This window comes from Talpa europaea, assembly GCF_964194135.1.
Source record: "Talpa europaea genome assembly, chromosome: 16".
Lineage (NCBI taxonomy): Eukaryota > Metazoa > Chordata > Mammalia > Eulipotyphla > Talpidae > Talpa > Talpa europaea.
This window is the reverse complement of record NC_140084.1, coordinates 14,883,787-14,898,101: the sequence shown is the minus strand read 5'-3', so window position 1 is coordinate 14,898,101 and position 14,315 is coordinate 14,883,787. Positions and strand designations below refer to the sequence as shown.

The following is a 14,315-nucleotide window of genomic DNA, read 5'->3' as shown; positions in this document are numbered from 1 at the left end:
AAACAGACATTTCAGTCTTGGGAAGCAGCAGGTTTTCGTCTGGGTCTTTTAAAAACACAGCCAAGAGCAACCTGCATTACTTCTGTCCTCAGCTCACAAGAAAATCCAGATTTGTGATGTATTTTCAGCCGAATAACAGTAGCAAAGGCAAGAGCAATCATTTTCTTTATAACAACGATGTATTCTGAGCTGAGCTCCTAGACTTCTAACAAGGAGTGCTGAGCTGTGAATAACCCTAATCCTGCTACATGCTGTGGTCTCTGGTGGAGATACCATGATCTGGTTAGGGCTGGATGGCAGATGCTAAATAGGCTGATGGGTCCACCTGTCTGGAGCCCCAGAAGTCCTCTGCATGATGCATCCTGTGTTCTTCTTGCCTACAACTTCCTGACCCCAAAGATCTCAACACTCTCAGGGGATACATTTACACTGTCCTGTGTGAATAACAGCTAATAAGCAATTACTATCCACACTAAGCATTAGTTAAGTACCTTCAGGGCCTTCAGTCACTTAATTTCTTTAATTAGGGACTGATGGAGCTACCATTTTCCCAGGGAACTCTCCACAAATATGTCAGTGACGAAGGCAAGCCCAGGGGACCCAAAAGCAGGAGTTCCTAATTGGGATTGGGGTCATCACAAAATTGGGGGATGTTGGGGATATTTTTGCTGTGGTGTCAGCATCATCCCTGAGTCCTCAAAAGTGAGCAGGAAATTTTCAGGAGGATAAGGATGATGCAAGGGTATGACAGGTGAGATAGTAGCATGAATGAAGCTAAGTCCACTGAGGCTGGGGTGATGGTCTAGACAATCAATTGGGGGTAGTTTCTGCCTGCCTGGTTTCCTCTCCCCTCTCAAGGTCTGCCACCCTGGGTTCCCCATCACTCTGAGTCAGCCAGATAACATTTCCCTGGGCTTGGATGTGCCAGCCTTCATCTCTTATTCATTTCTAGGCCTTCCCTGGGTTACATCCCATCCACTTCTCACCTCCGTGGTATGACATTGTGTGTCTCTCCACCCCTGCCAGTCTGGGTGCTCCTGGAGTGCACACACAGGTCTCACCTGCAAATGTATCTTTAAAGACCAGCCTCTGTATCTGTTGAATGACTGATGTACTGTTTCTGCTCTCTGTATAACAAGTGCCCACAAACTTAGTAGCTTCACACGGCACAAATTTACCCTCATATGGTCCTGCAGGTCAAAGGCCAGCAATGGGTCTATCAGGGTAAAAATCAAGGTGCTGGCAGGACTGGTCCTGGAAGCTCAAGAGGAGGATATATTTCCTCACCCTTTCCATCTTCCAGAGGCTGCCAGCATCCATTGGCTTGTGGTCCTGCACCATGACCTCTTTGCCTTTGCTTAACTGTCATATCACCTCTTGTGACTGCCCCTCCTGCCTCCCTCTCATAAGGATGATGACATCAGGACCTCTCAGGGCAACTTTAATCAAATCATACCCATAAAAGTCCCCTTTGCCATAATCAAAGACTATAGGGATTAGGATGTGGACATCTTCAGGTGCCATTACTCTGCCATTACTCTGCCCACCACAGATGAATCACTGAACCAGTTAGCTCAATGCAGGGCTTGGAAGCAGAATGCCGCTTAGACGTTTAAGGTGCAGAATACACACATGACCCTGGCATGCTGGGAGAATGTGCGTGGACACTGGGAATGTTTGTGGGGGTGGGTGCCTGGGTGTGGTTATGTTGAACTCAAAAGGGTAGGATTCCACTTGAGATTGAGGGGGACAAACAGCAGAGGGAAAATGAAGGGTAAGCAGATAAAGCAAAGGTATCAGTCACTTCTGGAGTCTCAGTTTCCTCATCTGAAAACTGGGAGAAGGGTCCACGTTGAATGAATGGCTTTATAGGGTGACACAGTCACCTTGTGAGGACTTAGGCCAGAGATCTGGTTGATCTGTCTGTCTTTGTCTGTCTGTCTCTCTTTGTTTTTCCTTTATTGAAGTATAATTTGCATCACATTCAGTTCATTTTCTTACTTTATTTAGGTAACTTTTTTAACTGGAATATAACACACAAACAGAAAATGCCCAAGCCAAAGGGCACAGTCAGTGAATTTTATCAGCTTCCAAGAAAGAAACCCAGCAGTCCCCAGAAACTGTCTGACACCCTTTCTCTCCTAACCTCTCCTGTAGACATGTGGTAGCTTTTGAACTTGACATAAATGGAATCGTACAGTCTGTATTCTCTTTGGGTCTGGCTTCTTTAACCTACCGTTATGTTTGTGAGATGCATGTGTGCTGTGATTGTAGTTTGCTCACTCACAGTTCACCCATGGCAAGTGTAAAGTGCAATGTTGTATATTCACCACCATTAACTTGAGAACTTTTTTATCCCTTCAATCCATTCCCAAACCACACCCCCAAACATTTCACCCCAGCCCCTCCCCCTAGCCCTAGGCAACCACCCATCTACTCTCTCAACAGCCTTTCTAGGGACCCTGATCTTCCTGGCTCTTCCCAGGTCTTTGTTCTGCTCAGCACTAAGTGGGAGGCTTCTACTGGCGTCAGCCTGGCCCACCCATACATTCCCTTCCCGACCTTTTTGTCTTCAGACCTTCAGAACTAAAAGGTCAACATGACCCTCAGGCTTAATCCAAAGGCTTTCCCTCTACGCCCTTCCTGACTCACGGCAGCAGCAACATGGATGACAAGTATCTGTTCACAGCCGTCCTCTAACTACCCCTGTCTGTTAATGCCTTGTCTTTTGTCTGCTGTATGAAGGGTGGTGGATTCAAGGGTTCTGGCCTTAACCTGCTTCCCTTCAAGTGGAGAGTGAATGAATGTCCAAGGCTCGAGCTCGAGAGCCAGCCCCACCATGGGCCAGCTAGGTGACCTTACAGAACGTATTTCATTTCTCATCCCTAAGCCCATTTCATTATTTGCATCACAGGATTAGTAACAGTACCTGCCATTTGGATCTATGGCATCTATCACAGGGATTAAATGAGCTAATTAATGGAAAGTGCTTGAAAAAGTACTTGGCACATATACTGAACATGCCATCCCGAGTGTTTGCTAATATAATTACTTCGCTCATTCTTTTGTTCAAAGTGTTTACTTCTGGCCATTTTTTTCAAAATGCATCATATTTCCTTGGGGCTCCAATTTCCATTAAATTCGATTATAAGCCAGGATGTTGGATAAGTCTGACTTTCCCAAAGTCTCGCTTTTCTGACCTGTAGGATGGGAATAACAGTAGCTGCACCTTGGGGTTACGGGGCATTTAAATGAGTTATCACAGGCGAAACACTTAGAACAATGTCTGCTTCATATCGAATCCCCTAGAAATGGCAACAGTAGTGGTCATCATCACGCCTCTAGCAACCACGTCTCTCCTTCCCTGTTCAGACCCTGTGGTTGTGGGTTGGAATTGCCCATGGACATCTCCACCTTCCTGCTCTACCATCACCTGCAACCAAACACACATCCAGGCATACCAGCTGCTGCTACCACCTCTAACTGAAGGGGTGCTGCTGAACCCCAGCGCTGATATCCCAGGCTAAAAGCCCATTGATCTTCTCTGACTCTTGCTTTTCTTTTAATCTTTATCTTTTATTTCTGTCCTTTCCCTTGGTCTCACATTTGCTAATTCTCTTCCATTCCACTGCCCACATTTACACCTAGGGTTAATCTACTCAGACCTCTAAGTCTGCAGTGGCCTCCTGATCAGACTAGCTGCCCCAGTCCACCCTCCAAACCAACCTTCTCCCTACCCTCAACTGTGCGTCAGAAGCCCTAAGTGTTTAAATAAGTCCATGCCAACCAGTTGCCAACTGCCATAAATAAGTTGGACTTTCCATGGTTTCTCCTTGAGTCTTAGTCTTTTTTTTTTTTTTTAAAGATTTATTTATTTATACAAGAACCAGGGTATAGGCCAGATGCGCAAGAGGGTGAGCGAATTCACCAGAGATAGAGCGGGGAACAGAACAGGCAGATGGACCGAAATACACTGCTGAGGGGAGCAGCGGGCGAGACAGGAGAGGTCTGCTGTGCCATGTGGGACCCTCGCCGGCTGGCTGGGATCGAACTGGGGCTGCAGAGGCTGCAGACAGCTTCACAGCAAGGCACTCAACCACCTGCACCACCAGGAGAGGACCTTGAGTCTTAGTCTTTAAGCATCTGTTTCAGATGCGTAGCTTTACCCTTTCTTAAATTCACAGTCTGGTCTGATGTTAGTCAGTAGTTTGTTCAAAATTGACACTCACACCCCAACGAGCCTGTCTCTAGGGTCATTCCTCCCTCTCTGTCACCGGTATTCAACATTAATCTTACAGTATCAAGTCACCCTCTTGTTCTGGGACAGATAAGGCTTCCTGTCAGCTCAGCATCACATTAATTTTCTTTCACTCATTCTTTATGTTAGACCTATCTCTGTCTAGGATTTGTGATGACATAGAATGGAAAACGCATATCATTGAATGACAACCACCCACAGAAAGGAAGAAAATATAGAGGAAAATGCATCATGAGGGACTCAGGGCACTTAGATCAAATATGTGACTCAACTGGGCATTGAACTTCAAGGCCAAGAGAGATCAGGAAAGAAGAACACAACAAATATAACTTACTAAAAAAGTAATCATACCAGATTGCTGGGCAGGCAGATTTTTTTTTTTTTTTTTTAATTTATACAAGCACTTGTTACAGTCAGAAGCGCGGGAGGGTGAGAGAATTCACCAGAGTGGGGAGCAGAATAGGCAGACTGATGAAGTACATTGCTGAGGGGAGTAGCGGGCAGCAGGAGAGGTCTGTGCGCCATGTGGGACCCTTGCCAGCGGCCAGGGATTGAACCGGAGCTGCAGAGGCTGCGGGCAGCTTCGCAGCCCAGTGCTCAACTGCTGCACCACCAGGGGAGGCCTCAGGTAGAATATTTTACTTCCACCAAACAGAAGGGTGACATCCTCTGATAGACCAGCTTCCATGGAATTTCTGCCATGATGAGAAGCTCTCTCTCTGCCCAGTCCAATCTAGTAGCCACTAGCTCCAAGTGGCTATTGACCATAAGGATGCGGCTAGTATATAGGTCTTTGTACTCCAGTACAACTAAAGAATTGAATTTTTAATTAGACCTAATATTAATTTAAATAGTTACATGTGGCTAATGGCACCCTATTGGAGCATGCAGTTAGACTTTTAGGTAAACAGTGTTGTAAAATATTGCAGACGATGCCTTTAAAAGATTTTAGAATTACCAACATCTCCATGGAACCCTGCACCAGTTTGCTAGAGCTGCCATAAGAAAACCCACAGACCAGGGGACTCCAAGAGCAGAAATTAATTAATCACAGTTCTGGAGGATGTGAAGAGGTCCAAGGTGGGGTCGGTTTCCTTCTGGGGCCTCTCTCCTGGGCTCTTTCTCTGCGTCCCCCATGGTCCTAGCTGTGCACACACATCCCTGGTGTCTCTCTGAGTGTCCTAATCTCTTTTTATAAAATGCTGATCAAATTGGATTACAGCCTGCCCAAGATCACATTTTAATTTAATGATATCTTTCAAGACCCTGTCTCTAAATACAATCCTATTCTGAGACATTGGAGGTTGGGGCTTTAACATATGAAACTGGACAGGCACAATTCAGCTCATAACCGAGCTCTGTGTGTGCTATCCAATGGCAGGTTAGTAAAGGGAATTTTAAGCAGATGTCACAGCTGCATAGCCCAGGTTTGCTGCTTGTATCATACTGGGCACCAGGATGTGCCTCTAGGAATTGAAAGATAAAATGGTGCCCTGCTTCTTAGGACACACTTTTAAATAGCAACCTCCTCACCCAGAATGTCCTGTCAAACTCCCCTGGCTGCCAGTGAAACCTCCAAGATTTGGCTATACTGACCAAACCAGTTTATTTCCCCTCCTCCCCAGCCAGCAACCTCTGCTTTGTTTAGCTCAGACTTATTCGTCCCAACCACCCTAAACTCCTACTTCTATTATTTTGTTCAGCTCATCCCTCCTGCTAATTTACGATCTTGTTTTTTAACCCCAACATCATCCAAAGACTATACCCAATTGCAACCAAGCTCGCCTCATTCCTAAAGTCATCTCTGAACACTCATTCCTACTTAACATCTTTCTCTCACTTTCAAATTCAGTGACACTTGAAACCAGTGACCTGTGATTAAATACTAAGTCACTGTCTAATTCTTTTACAGGTCTTTGTGTTGTCTCAGAAACCAAACCATACCCTCAAGGGCTAGGGAATCATGTGATCTATGCCTTCTATGGACTTTACATCCCAAATTAGTACTAGCACAGAGTAGGCCTCCATAATATCACTGATGCTTGGCAGACAAATGTAAGTCTTTTTCATCCCTTTTCTAGCAATACCTCTGAACTGTTTAGAGATATTAACTTATTTTTCCCACCTTAATGTACAGCTGCACATTTAATATCTAGAAGCAAAGCCAAAGCCACAGCATATCCACTCTGCTTTGTGTATTAAATTCACAATAAAGTCAAAGACAGATGGCTGAAAAGAAACCCTAATCGTCTTTGATATTATTAAATCTTCTAGTCTGAGGGCTCAGAGAGCCCAAGAAATTTTCTTTTAATCCCTGTGGGCTTTATATTCCACAGATGAAGTTATAGTGCTGGCCTGAAAAGCAATTTTGTAAAATCACTTACCAAAGGGAGGGGGGGATCATTATAGGCCTCCTTCAGAGGTTTGCAAGTAATAAGTATGCGCTACTCTCTTCCAACCCAGAAGAGCTGCGTGGGCTTGATAAATAGCCGCGTTTGGCCCAACTGTGGCTCTAAACAGATGTCTGTAAATATTGCAGAAAAGAACCCTCGCAATGTTGGTGGGTGTTACTGACAAGTGGCTATGGATGCTTTTGTTGGCAAACAGGCAGCTGCTGTCTCCTCTCTGTAGATGAACTAGCCTGCTACAGGGACTTAAACTTCCTTTGTTTTCCCAGTGACAGTCTTAACCAATATGGCTTCTTTTGGAGCAATGGTTCTCAACTCGGGGTGCTTTCTCCCTCTGCCCTGTGCCACCAAGGGGACCTCTGCCAGTGTCTGGAAAGATAGAGGCCAGAGGGCCTCCCCAGTGGTGCAGTGGGTTGAGCGCAGTGCTGTGAAGCTTTCTGCAGCCTCTGCAGCACCGGTTTGATTCACAGCCAGTCAGGGAGATACCCACACGGCACAGCAGACCTCTTCTGTCTCGCCTGCTGCTCCCCTCAGCAGTGTACTTGGTCCTTCTGCCTGTTCTGCTCCCTGCTTTGTCTCTGGTGAATTCTCTCACCTTCCCGTGCCTCTGGCCTATACCCCAGTGCTTGTATAAATAAATAAATCTTTAAAAGAAGATAGAGGCCAGGGATACTGCTAAACATCTTACAATGCATGAGGCAACCCACCTTGCCATCAAAGAATCATTCAGCCAAAATGTTAATCATGTCAAATTCATCTGAAAGTAGTATCTTGTTTTAGTACAGCTTGTTCACTCATTCATGCATCCATTCATTCAACAGTTATTTATTGTTAAGCATGGAGAGCATCCAGCAAGTCCTATATCTGTGTGGTGTCGAGTCAGCTTGCCCATGTAATCCATGTTTACTGAGCATCTACTGGGGTCTTGAATAGTATTGTCAAGGTCCTTCCTCATTTGCTGTTTATATTCTAGTGGAAGGGAAACGAGGGCCTAAAAAAGTTGACAAATAAATGGACAAAATAATCTCAACCAGTGAGAAATACAATGGAGCATATCAAACAGGGCAATGCGGGGAAGAATCAGGTGGGGTTGGCAGTGGTAGTGGGGGATGTACTTTCAGGAGGGGGTTCAGCAGGAAAGCCCCTCTTGTATAGGTCATAGTGAAGCTAAGACATGAATGAGGATAAGGAAGCAATTCTGTGAAAATCTGGATTAGAAATGTTCAAGCTTTAGGAAGCAAGAGATTCAAAAGCCCAAGACAGAAAAGGTTTGGGTGGATTCATGAGAAACACGTGCCATCGGAATGTGGCTGGAGGAGGTGAGGTGGATGGAGTGAGGTTGAAGAGATGGGCAGGGCTGTCCAGGCTGGGAAAGGAAGTTATACTGTATTTGGGTGCAGTAGGAAGCCCTGGAAAGACTTCAAGTGGGTGGACATGGTCTGGGTGAGGTGGTGGTAAGTCTGCAGGGAGAGACCTAAAAGGGCAGGACGAAAGTGCAACACCTGGTCAGAAGGGAGCTCAGCTTAGGCTATAATGCTGTGGTGGCTATGGAAGGAAGTGGTGACTTTGGGAAGCATCTGGAAGTACCCAGACTTGCAGGCCTATGATCCATTCCTCAGTCAACCACATCTGCCCTTGGTTTTCCTATCTCTAGTCAGCGTGGGTTCTGAGGACCTCTGCATCCTCAGTTGACTCCATTCCTTGAGCCAATCCTGGTTTGACATCGTATGCACAGCCACTTTCCCCACACTGGCTCATACATATCAGGCATGGCTGTTTAGAACTCTCCATTTAGACCTGAGCTCAGCTTAGATCCCCCTTCCATTCCTCAGTTGAGTGGAGGTCTTCCTTGACTATAGACTGATGCAGTTGGAGCCTGGATCCCTGCTTAGCAATTCCTGCTTCCTCCCTGATGGTTAATGCCCTTGGAAATGCAATGGACACCTCTGGAACCTGACCCTTGAGCTGCCTCCCATGGAATTGAGTGTAATCCCGATTTCCATGTGGCCCCTGGCAACCTGTTCAGCCTCTCTTTTCACCACCGTCTTCCCTTCCTTTCTCACAGTAATCCAGGGATACTGGCCATATATTCATGCTTCAAATTCACCAAATCCTTTATTCCTTGTCCCTTTGCTTTTGAGAGTTGCTGTGCATTGAAGGCTCTCCTTCCAGGTTTTTGCCTTGTTCATGTCACAGCTCAAACGACAGTCTTTCTTTAAAGTCACTCAGCAGCATGTACTCTCAAGTGGGACTGATACTACTCCCAAAGGGGGTGAACACTGACTCTTGGGGGGTAAAAACATCTTACTCTTTTAATATATTAGCACAGATATACTTGAGAGAGCGAGAGACAGAGAGAGAGACAGAGAGACAGAGATACGTAAGGTATGTTAATGGTATCAAAATTTCATTGGGGGAGTAATCAGGACAAAAAAAATATCTAAAGGAGATCATAAGGAGGCAATGAAAAAGAAATAGAAAGAATTGTTCTATGAAAACTGCTTCACCCTCCACTACTTGCCGACACAGAACTTCATTTAAATCCTTCCAAGAAATTATTACTATTGGCAAACACCTCACTTATTTTTGTTCACTTCAGTATTTTCTGCCCCTTCATACCCCCTGAGCTCCAAGAACCCAGGGATCTTGGCCATCTGTCACTGCTGTACCCCAGCCTCTGCACAGCAGTCATAACTTAACACAATCTGCATAGTAGTCATAATGCACAATCACCACTATGACCAAGGAATGTTTTCAAATAATAAAACAAAGACCCACAGGGCAACTAGATCCCAATTGGATTTCATTCATTGCTTAAATGCTGTCAAATTTGTTGGGTCCTTTTTGGGCACTGAGTTGAAGTCCTTTTCTCTGTCCCCATGGGCCTCTTACTTACTCTCTATCCCCAGTTTCCTCCCTGACCACTGAGAACCTGCTGACTGTGCAGTCTAGTCATTCTCTGTCCCACTGACATATCATACAAAGGCCATTTGGATGTCGGACTCATGAAATTAAAAAAAAAATTCAAGAAAAGTGTAATGAAAGGCATTTTGGAAATTAGGGCCTCCCTGGTGGCGCAAAGGGTTAAGACACAGCCTGTGAAGCTGTCTGCAGCCGCTGCAGTACGAGTTTGATCTGTGGCCAGCCAAAGAGCGACCCACATGGTGCAGCAGACCTCTCCTGTCTTGCCCGCTGCTCCCCTCAGCAGTGTACTTCAGTCAGTCTGCCTGTTATGTTCCCCACTCTGTCTCTGGTGAATCCTTTCACCCACCCCCACCCCATACCTCTGGCCTGTAACTCAGCTCTTGCATGCATAAATAAATAAACTTTAAAAAAATAAGGCATTTTGGAAATTAGCCAGCAAAAGAAAGGTATCATCTGATCTGTTTTATTGATAAATGGAATCACCGTAAGCATCTGCACTAGAAAAAAGACTAGAAGGAAGTGAACCAAAATGTTAGCAATGTTAGCCATCTCTGGAATGTGGACTTGCAGTTTGTTTTCTCCTTATGCCTTTGGTTAATTTAGGAGTTTTCTATAATTGGCATGTATTCCTTTTATCATAAGGAACAGGATTTCTTGTGATTGGATTTTTAAAAACCATTGACGAGACTATAAGACTTATGTATACACACTCCTGCTGCATGGAGCCAGAACAGGCCCTCTTTGATTACATACTGACCCTTTAAAGCTTTGGAGGACTTCTATGCTTAGGAAATCCATATAATTTTGGCCAACCTTGTCCATTAGACATATAGTACCACCTTTCATTCATGCCAGGAGGATACCCATATCCCAAGATCTCTGAGTCTGTAAGATTTTTTTAAAGTTATTTGTGACTCCCCAAAACACAAAAAGGTACCTGTTTTGTAAGTCACTTACCCACACAAAAATTTAAAAAGCAAACAAACAGACATATACTCCCCACATATTTGAAAATACTTCTCAGGGGTTTCAAGGCTCCCTAAAGTTAAGGTTATGAAAAAACTGACTTAGGAAGATTTCTTAGTGAGACACCCTTTGAAAACTGGGCCACATCTCTTAATTTCCTCCTCTCGAGAAGGTGCCATTAATGTCTTTCCAACTCACTAGACCTCCCTGTCATGAGGGATTTTCTAGACCCTCTCTCTCCTGACTCATATTATCTGAACCAACACCATCAGTCCCCACTTTAGTATCTTGACAGATCCCATCAGGGGTTCTTAACTTTTTCATGATCAAGGAATACTTTCAAATGCCAGAACTTGTGGCAGACCAGTTAAAAGGAATACTCAGTTCAACCCCAACCAACAATTCATCAATAATTACAACACCCAGAGTGACACAGACAAAGTCTTGCAGGAGCTCCATGCACCAGCTATGCTAGCTATGGACCACTGGCTGCCCCCGACCTTGGCTTCTTAGACACCCACAAAGCCACAGTATAAATGACACCACAACAGTATCTCTGGGCTCTTCTAACAAAGGTAAATTGTATCCATCCATTAAATCTGGTGGGCTACTAGGGAAGGATGCTTTGCACAAACAGTATGGTGAGGCATGTGGTTTGAGAACCACTCAGGAATATTAAGTATTTCTGTATGTAAAGCAAATACTATAGGACAGAGGCTCTTAGGCCCTTCATTTAAAACCAACAAACCTGAAGAAAAAAATCATTTAGGAAAAGGTTCTACCTGGCTGCGCAGACCTGTCTGGACTAAACAGAAGAGACTATGTGCAGAGAGGAAAACACTATTCTTACCTCTTCCAGGGCCCAGAGGGAGTCCACCACGGGTCTGATCTTCTTCTGGTTGTAGAGACCCAGGAGTCTGTCCACCACTCCTCGAATGAGGCCTGCGCGGCCCTGTTTGAAGAGCAGGTTCAAAAGGGAAAACCCCGCAATGACTTTGTTCTCTTCATACAGCTTGATGGGGTTCACTTTCTCCACCTGCCACCACTGTGAGGAGAGAAGAAGTAGGGATTACAGGACTCAGCGGCAGACTCGGTTCTCAGCATTACAGGGAGGGAATGAACTAGATGGCCATCAGGCAGATGCTGGGAGCATGAGTGGTTTCTTTTCATTTTTTTCCTTTATGGAGGTAACATTGGCCTACCACACTGTATAGGATTTAGGGGAATGGATTCACACTTTCTCAGATGTAGGTCACCATGCTAACTCCATCATCCGGGCACTCACATTCCTTTTTTTTTTTTTTTAATTATTATTATTTTTAAAGATATACTTATTTATTTGTACAAGCACTGGGTACAGTCAGAAGCGTGGGAGGGTGAGAGAATTCACCAGAGCCAGAGCGCGGAGCAGAGCAGGCAGAAGGACCGAAGTACACTGCTGAGGGGAGCAGCGGGCGGCAGGAGAGGTCTGCGCACCATGTGGGACCCTCCTCCAGTGGCCGGGGAGCAGCCAGGGATCGAACTGGCACTGCAGAGGCTGCGGGCAGTTTCACAACCCAGCGCTCAACCGCTGCGCCACCAGGGAGGCCCTCACATTCCTTTACTAGAGACAATTATACACCTCCCTCCTTTTTCTCCATCCCACTAGTATCTTCCATCCCTCTCCCGCAGCCTCAATTGTGCAGTCATATTTTTAGGGTTTATTTTGGTTTAGCTTTTCCGTAAAGAAGCATCATTAAAGCAAAAAGACACCCTATCAAATGGGAGAGAATATTTGCACACCATATATCTGACAAGGGGCTAGAATCCAAGATCCACAAAATGTAAAAAATATACAAAATTTATAAAATAATAGTAATAATAAAATGAAAAATAGAATAAAATAGAGCAATGCTTGAATTCTAAAATAAAAAAGTAGTTATACAATATAACAAATTAAAAACAACCCAATCAAAAAAGTGGATAGAAGAACTAAATAGGCACTTTTCTAAAGAAGACATACAAATGGCCAACAGGCACATGAACAAAATGTTCAACATCATTCATTATCAAGGAAATGCAAATCAAAACCACAATGTGATACCACCTCACAGCTGTGAAAATAGTTCATATCAAAACAAAACAAAATAAAACAAAAAAACCCCGAAACAAGTGTTGGTGAGGGCACGGAGAAAAAGGAACACTCAGACACTGTTGGTGGGATTGTAGACTGTTCCAGCCCCCATGGAAAACAGTATGGAGGATATTAATATTAAAATACTATAAAGTAGATTTATAATATTAAAAAGTAGCTTTACCATACAATCCAGCAGTTTCACTCCTATCTACACAAATGATACAAAAACATTAACTCAAAGGCATTTTATGCACTTCTCTGCTAACTGCAGCACTATTTACAATAGTCAAGCTAGGAAACAATCTAAATGCATATTGACAGAGCAGTAGATTAAGAAGATGCAGCATATACATATAATGGAATACTACGCAGCTGTGAAAAAGATGAACTCTCTTGCCATTTGTGATGACATGGATGGAACTGGAGGAAGGGGTGATGTTAGGTGAACTAAGCCAGAAGGAGAAAGACAAATACTCGATGATTTCACTTGTGTGGAATATAGAGAAAGCAAATAAAACCACAAGCCAGGTGGTGTATTTTTTAAGCACTATTTTGGCTAGGTCATGCTGCCAATGCTTGGGAAAGGGCAGACAGTGATGCTAAGGAGAATAGCTCAAGGTGCAGGCAGGAGAGCCCTAGATGAAAACCCCTTCTAGGCCACATGTAATTGGATCATGAAGGCACATGGTTAGGATTATCCACTCTGGGGTCCAATCCGAGCTCTTCAACTCACTCATTATATCTGTGCTTCATTTTTCTAAGCTACCTATAGGGGCAGGATACCACCTTTGAGGTTGGCTGGAAGACATTAGTGTCAAGCACGGGGATTTGGATTCATGTAAGGTGGTGATAGGGATGAGAGCACATGAAATTTACCCAGGTGGTGGGGAAATGGTGGGGGGGGAGGTGATGACTCTGCCTGCAGGAGAAGTATCCCAGGAGCAATAACAAGAAGGTTAGCACTGGAGAGGTATGTGGGAAAGCGTTAGATACAGAAGCATAGGGGGAAGCATAATACAGAAGGAACAGCAGTTTTGGGACCAAATATAGTTCTTAACCAAGGGGGCAGTTTTATCCTCTAGGGGATATTTGGTAATGTCTGGGGACACTGTGTGCTTTGATGAGTGGAGGGAGCAGGTTTGGGCTGGCATCTAATGGGTAGAAGACAGGGGAGCAGCTCAACCTCCTATAATACACAGGACCATCCCTCGTAACAAAGACAGTCAGCTCAAAATGCCAGTAGCGCTGAAGCAGAGAACCCTGGACAGAAGTGTGAAGCAGGGCACACAGCACTGGGGAACACGACTGTCTTTTCCAGGCCATCTTCAACCCAGATCAGACATGAAAACAAGCAGATAACCCACTAACCACAGGAACAACCAAACATTAACAAGAGAGTAACTGCTGTGTTATAATTTGACTACGTTTTCTTTGATGTTGGTTAGGAGTTAGAAAATCAGCTTCTAGAGATATTTAAGAGGCAAAATATCAGTTTACTATATAAGGCAAAGAGGAATGCAATGACACTTTTGAACATTTTGTAATATTTTATGTTCGGGGTGTGTTTATTTATATCCTGCCTCTTTCCAGGATAAATGGGACAAGATAGATAAAAATTAGGAATAAGGTACATACACAAAAT

The 14,315-nt window shown here is 44.4% G+C and overlaps 1 protein-coding gene across 1 annotated transcript in view; it reads right to left on the bottom strand.

The window, feature by feature from the left end:
• The window catches only part of VAT1L (vesicle amine transport 1 like), a gene marked incomplete at both ends in the record, with an annotated part of 126,587 nt that overhangs the window by 50,843 nt on the left and 61,429 nt on the right, over window positions 1-14,315 (bottom strand). The window contains one exon of the mRNA XM_084257904.1: window positions 11,408-11,602. Within this exon, the coding sequence (XP_084114030.1) occupies window positions 11,408-11,602 (195 nt within the window). The remainder of the gene's footprint in view (window positions 1-11,407; window positions 11,603-14,315) is intronic.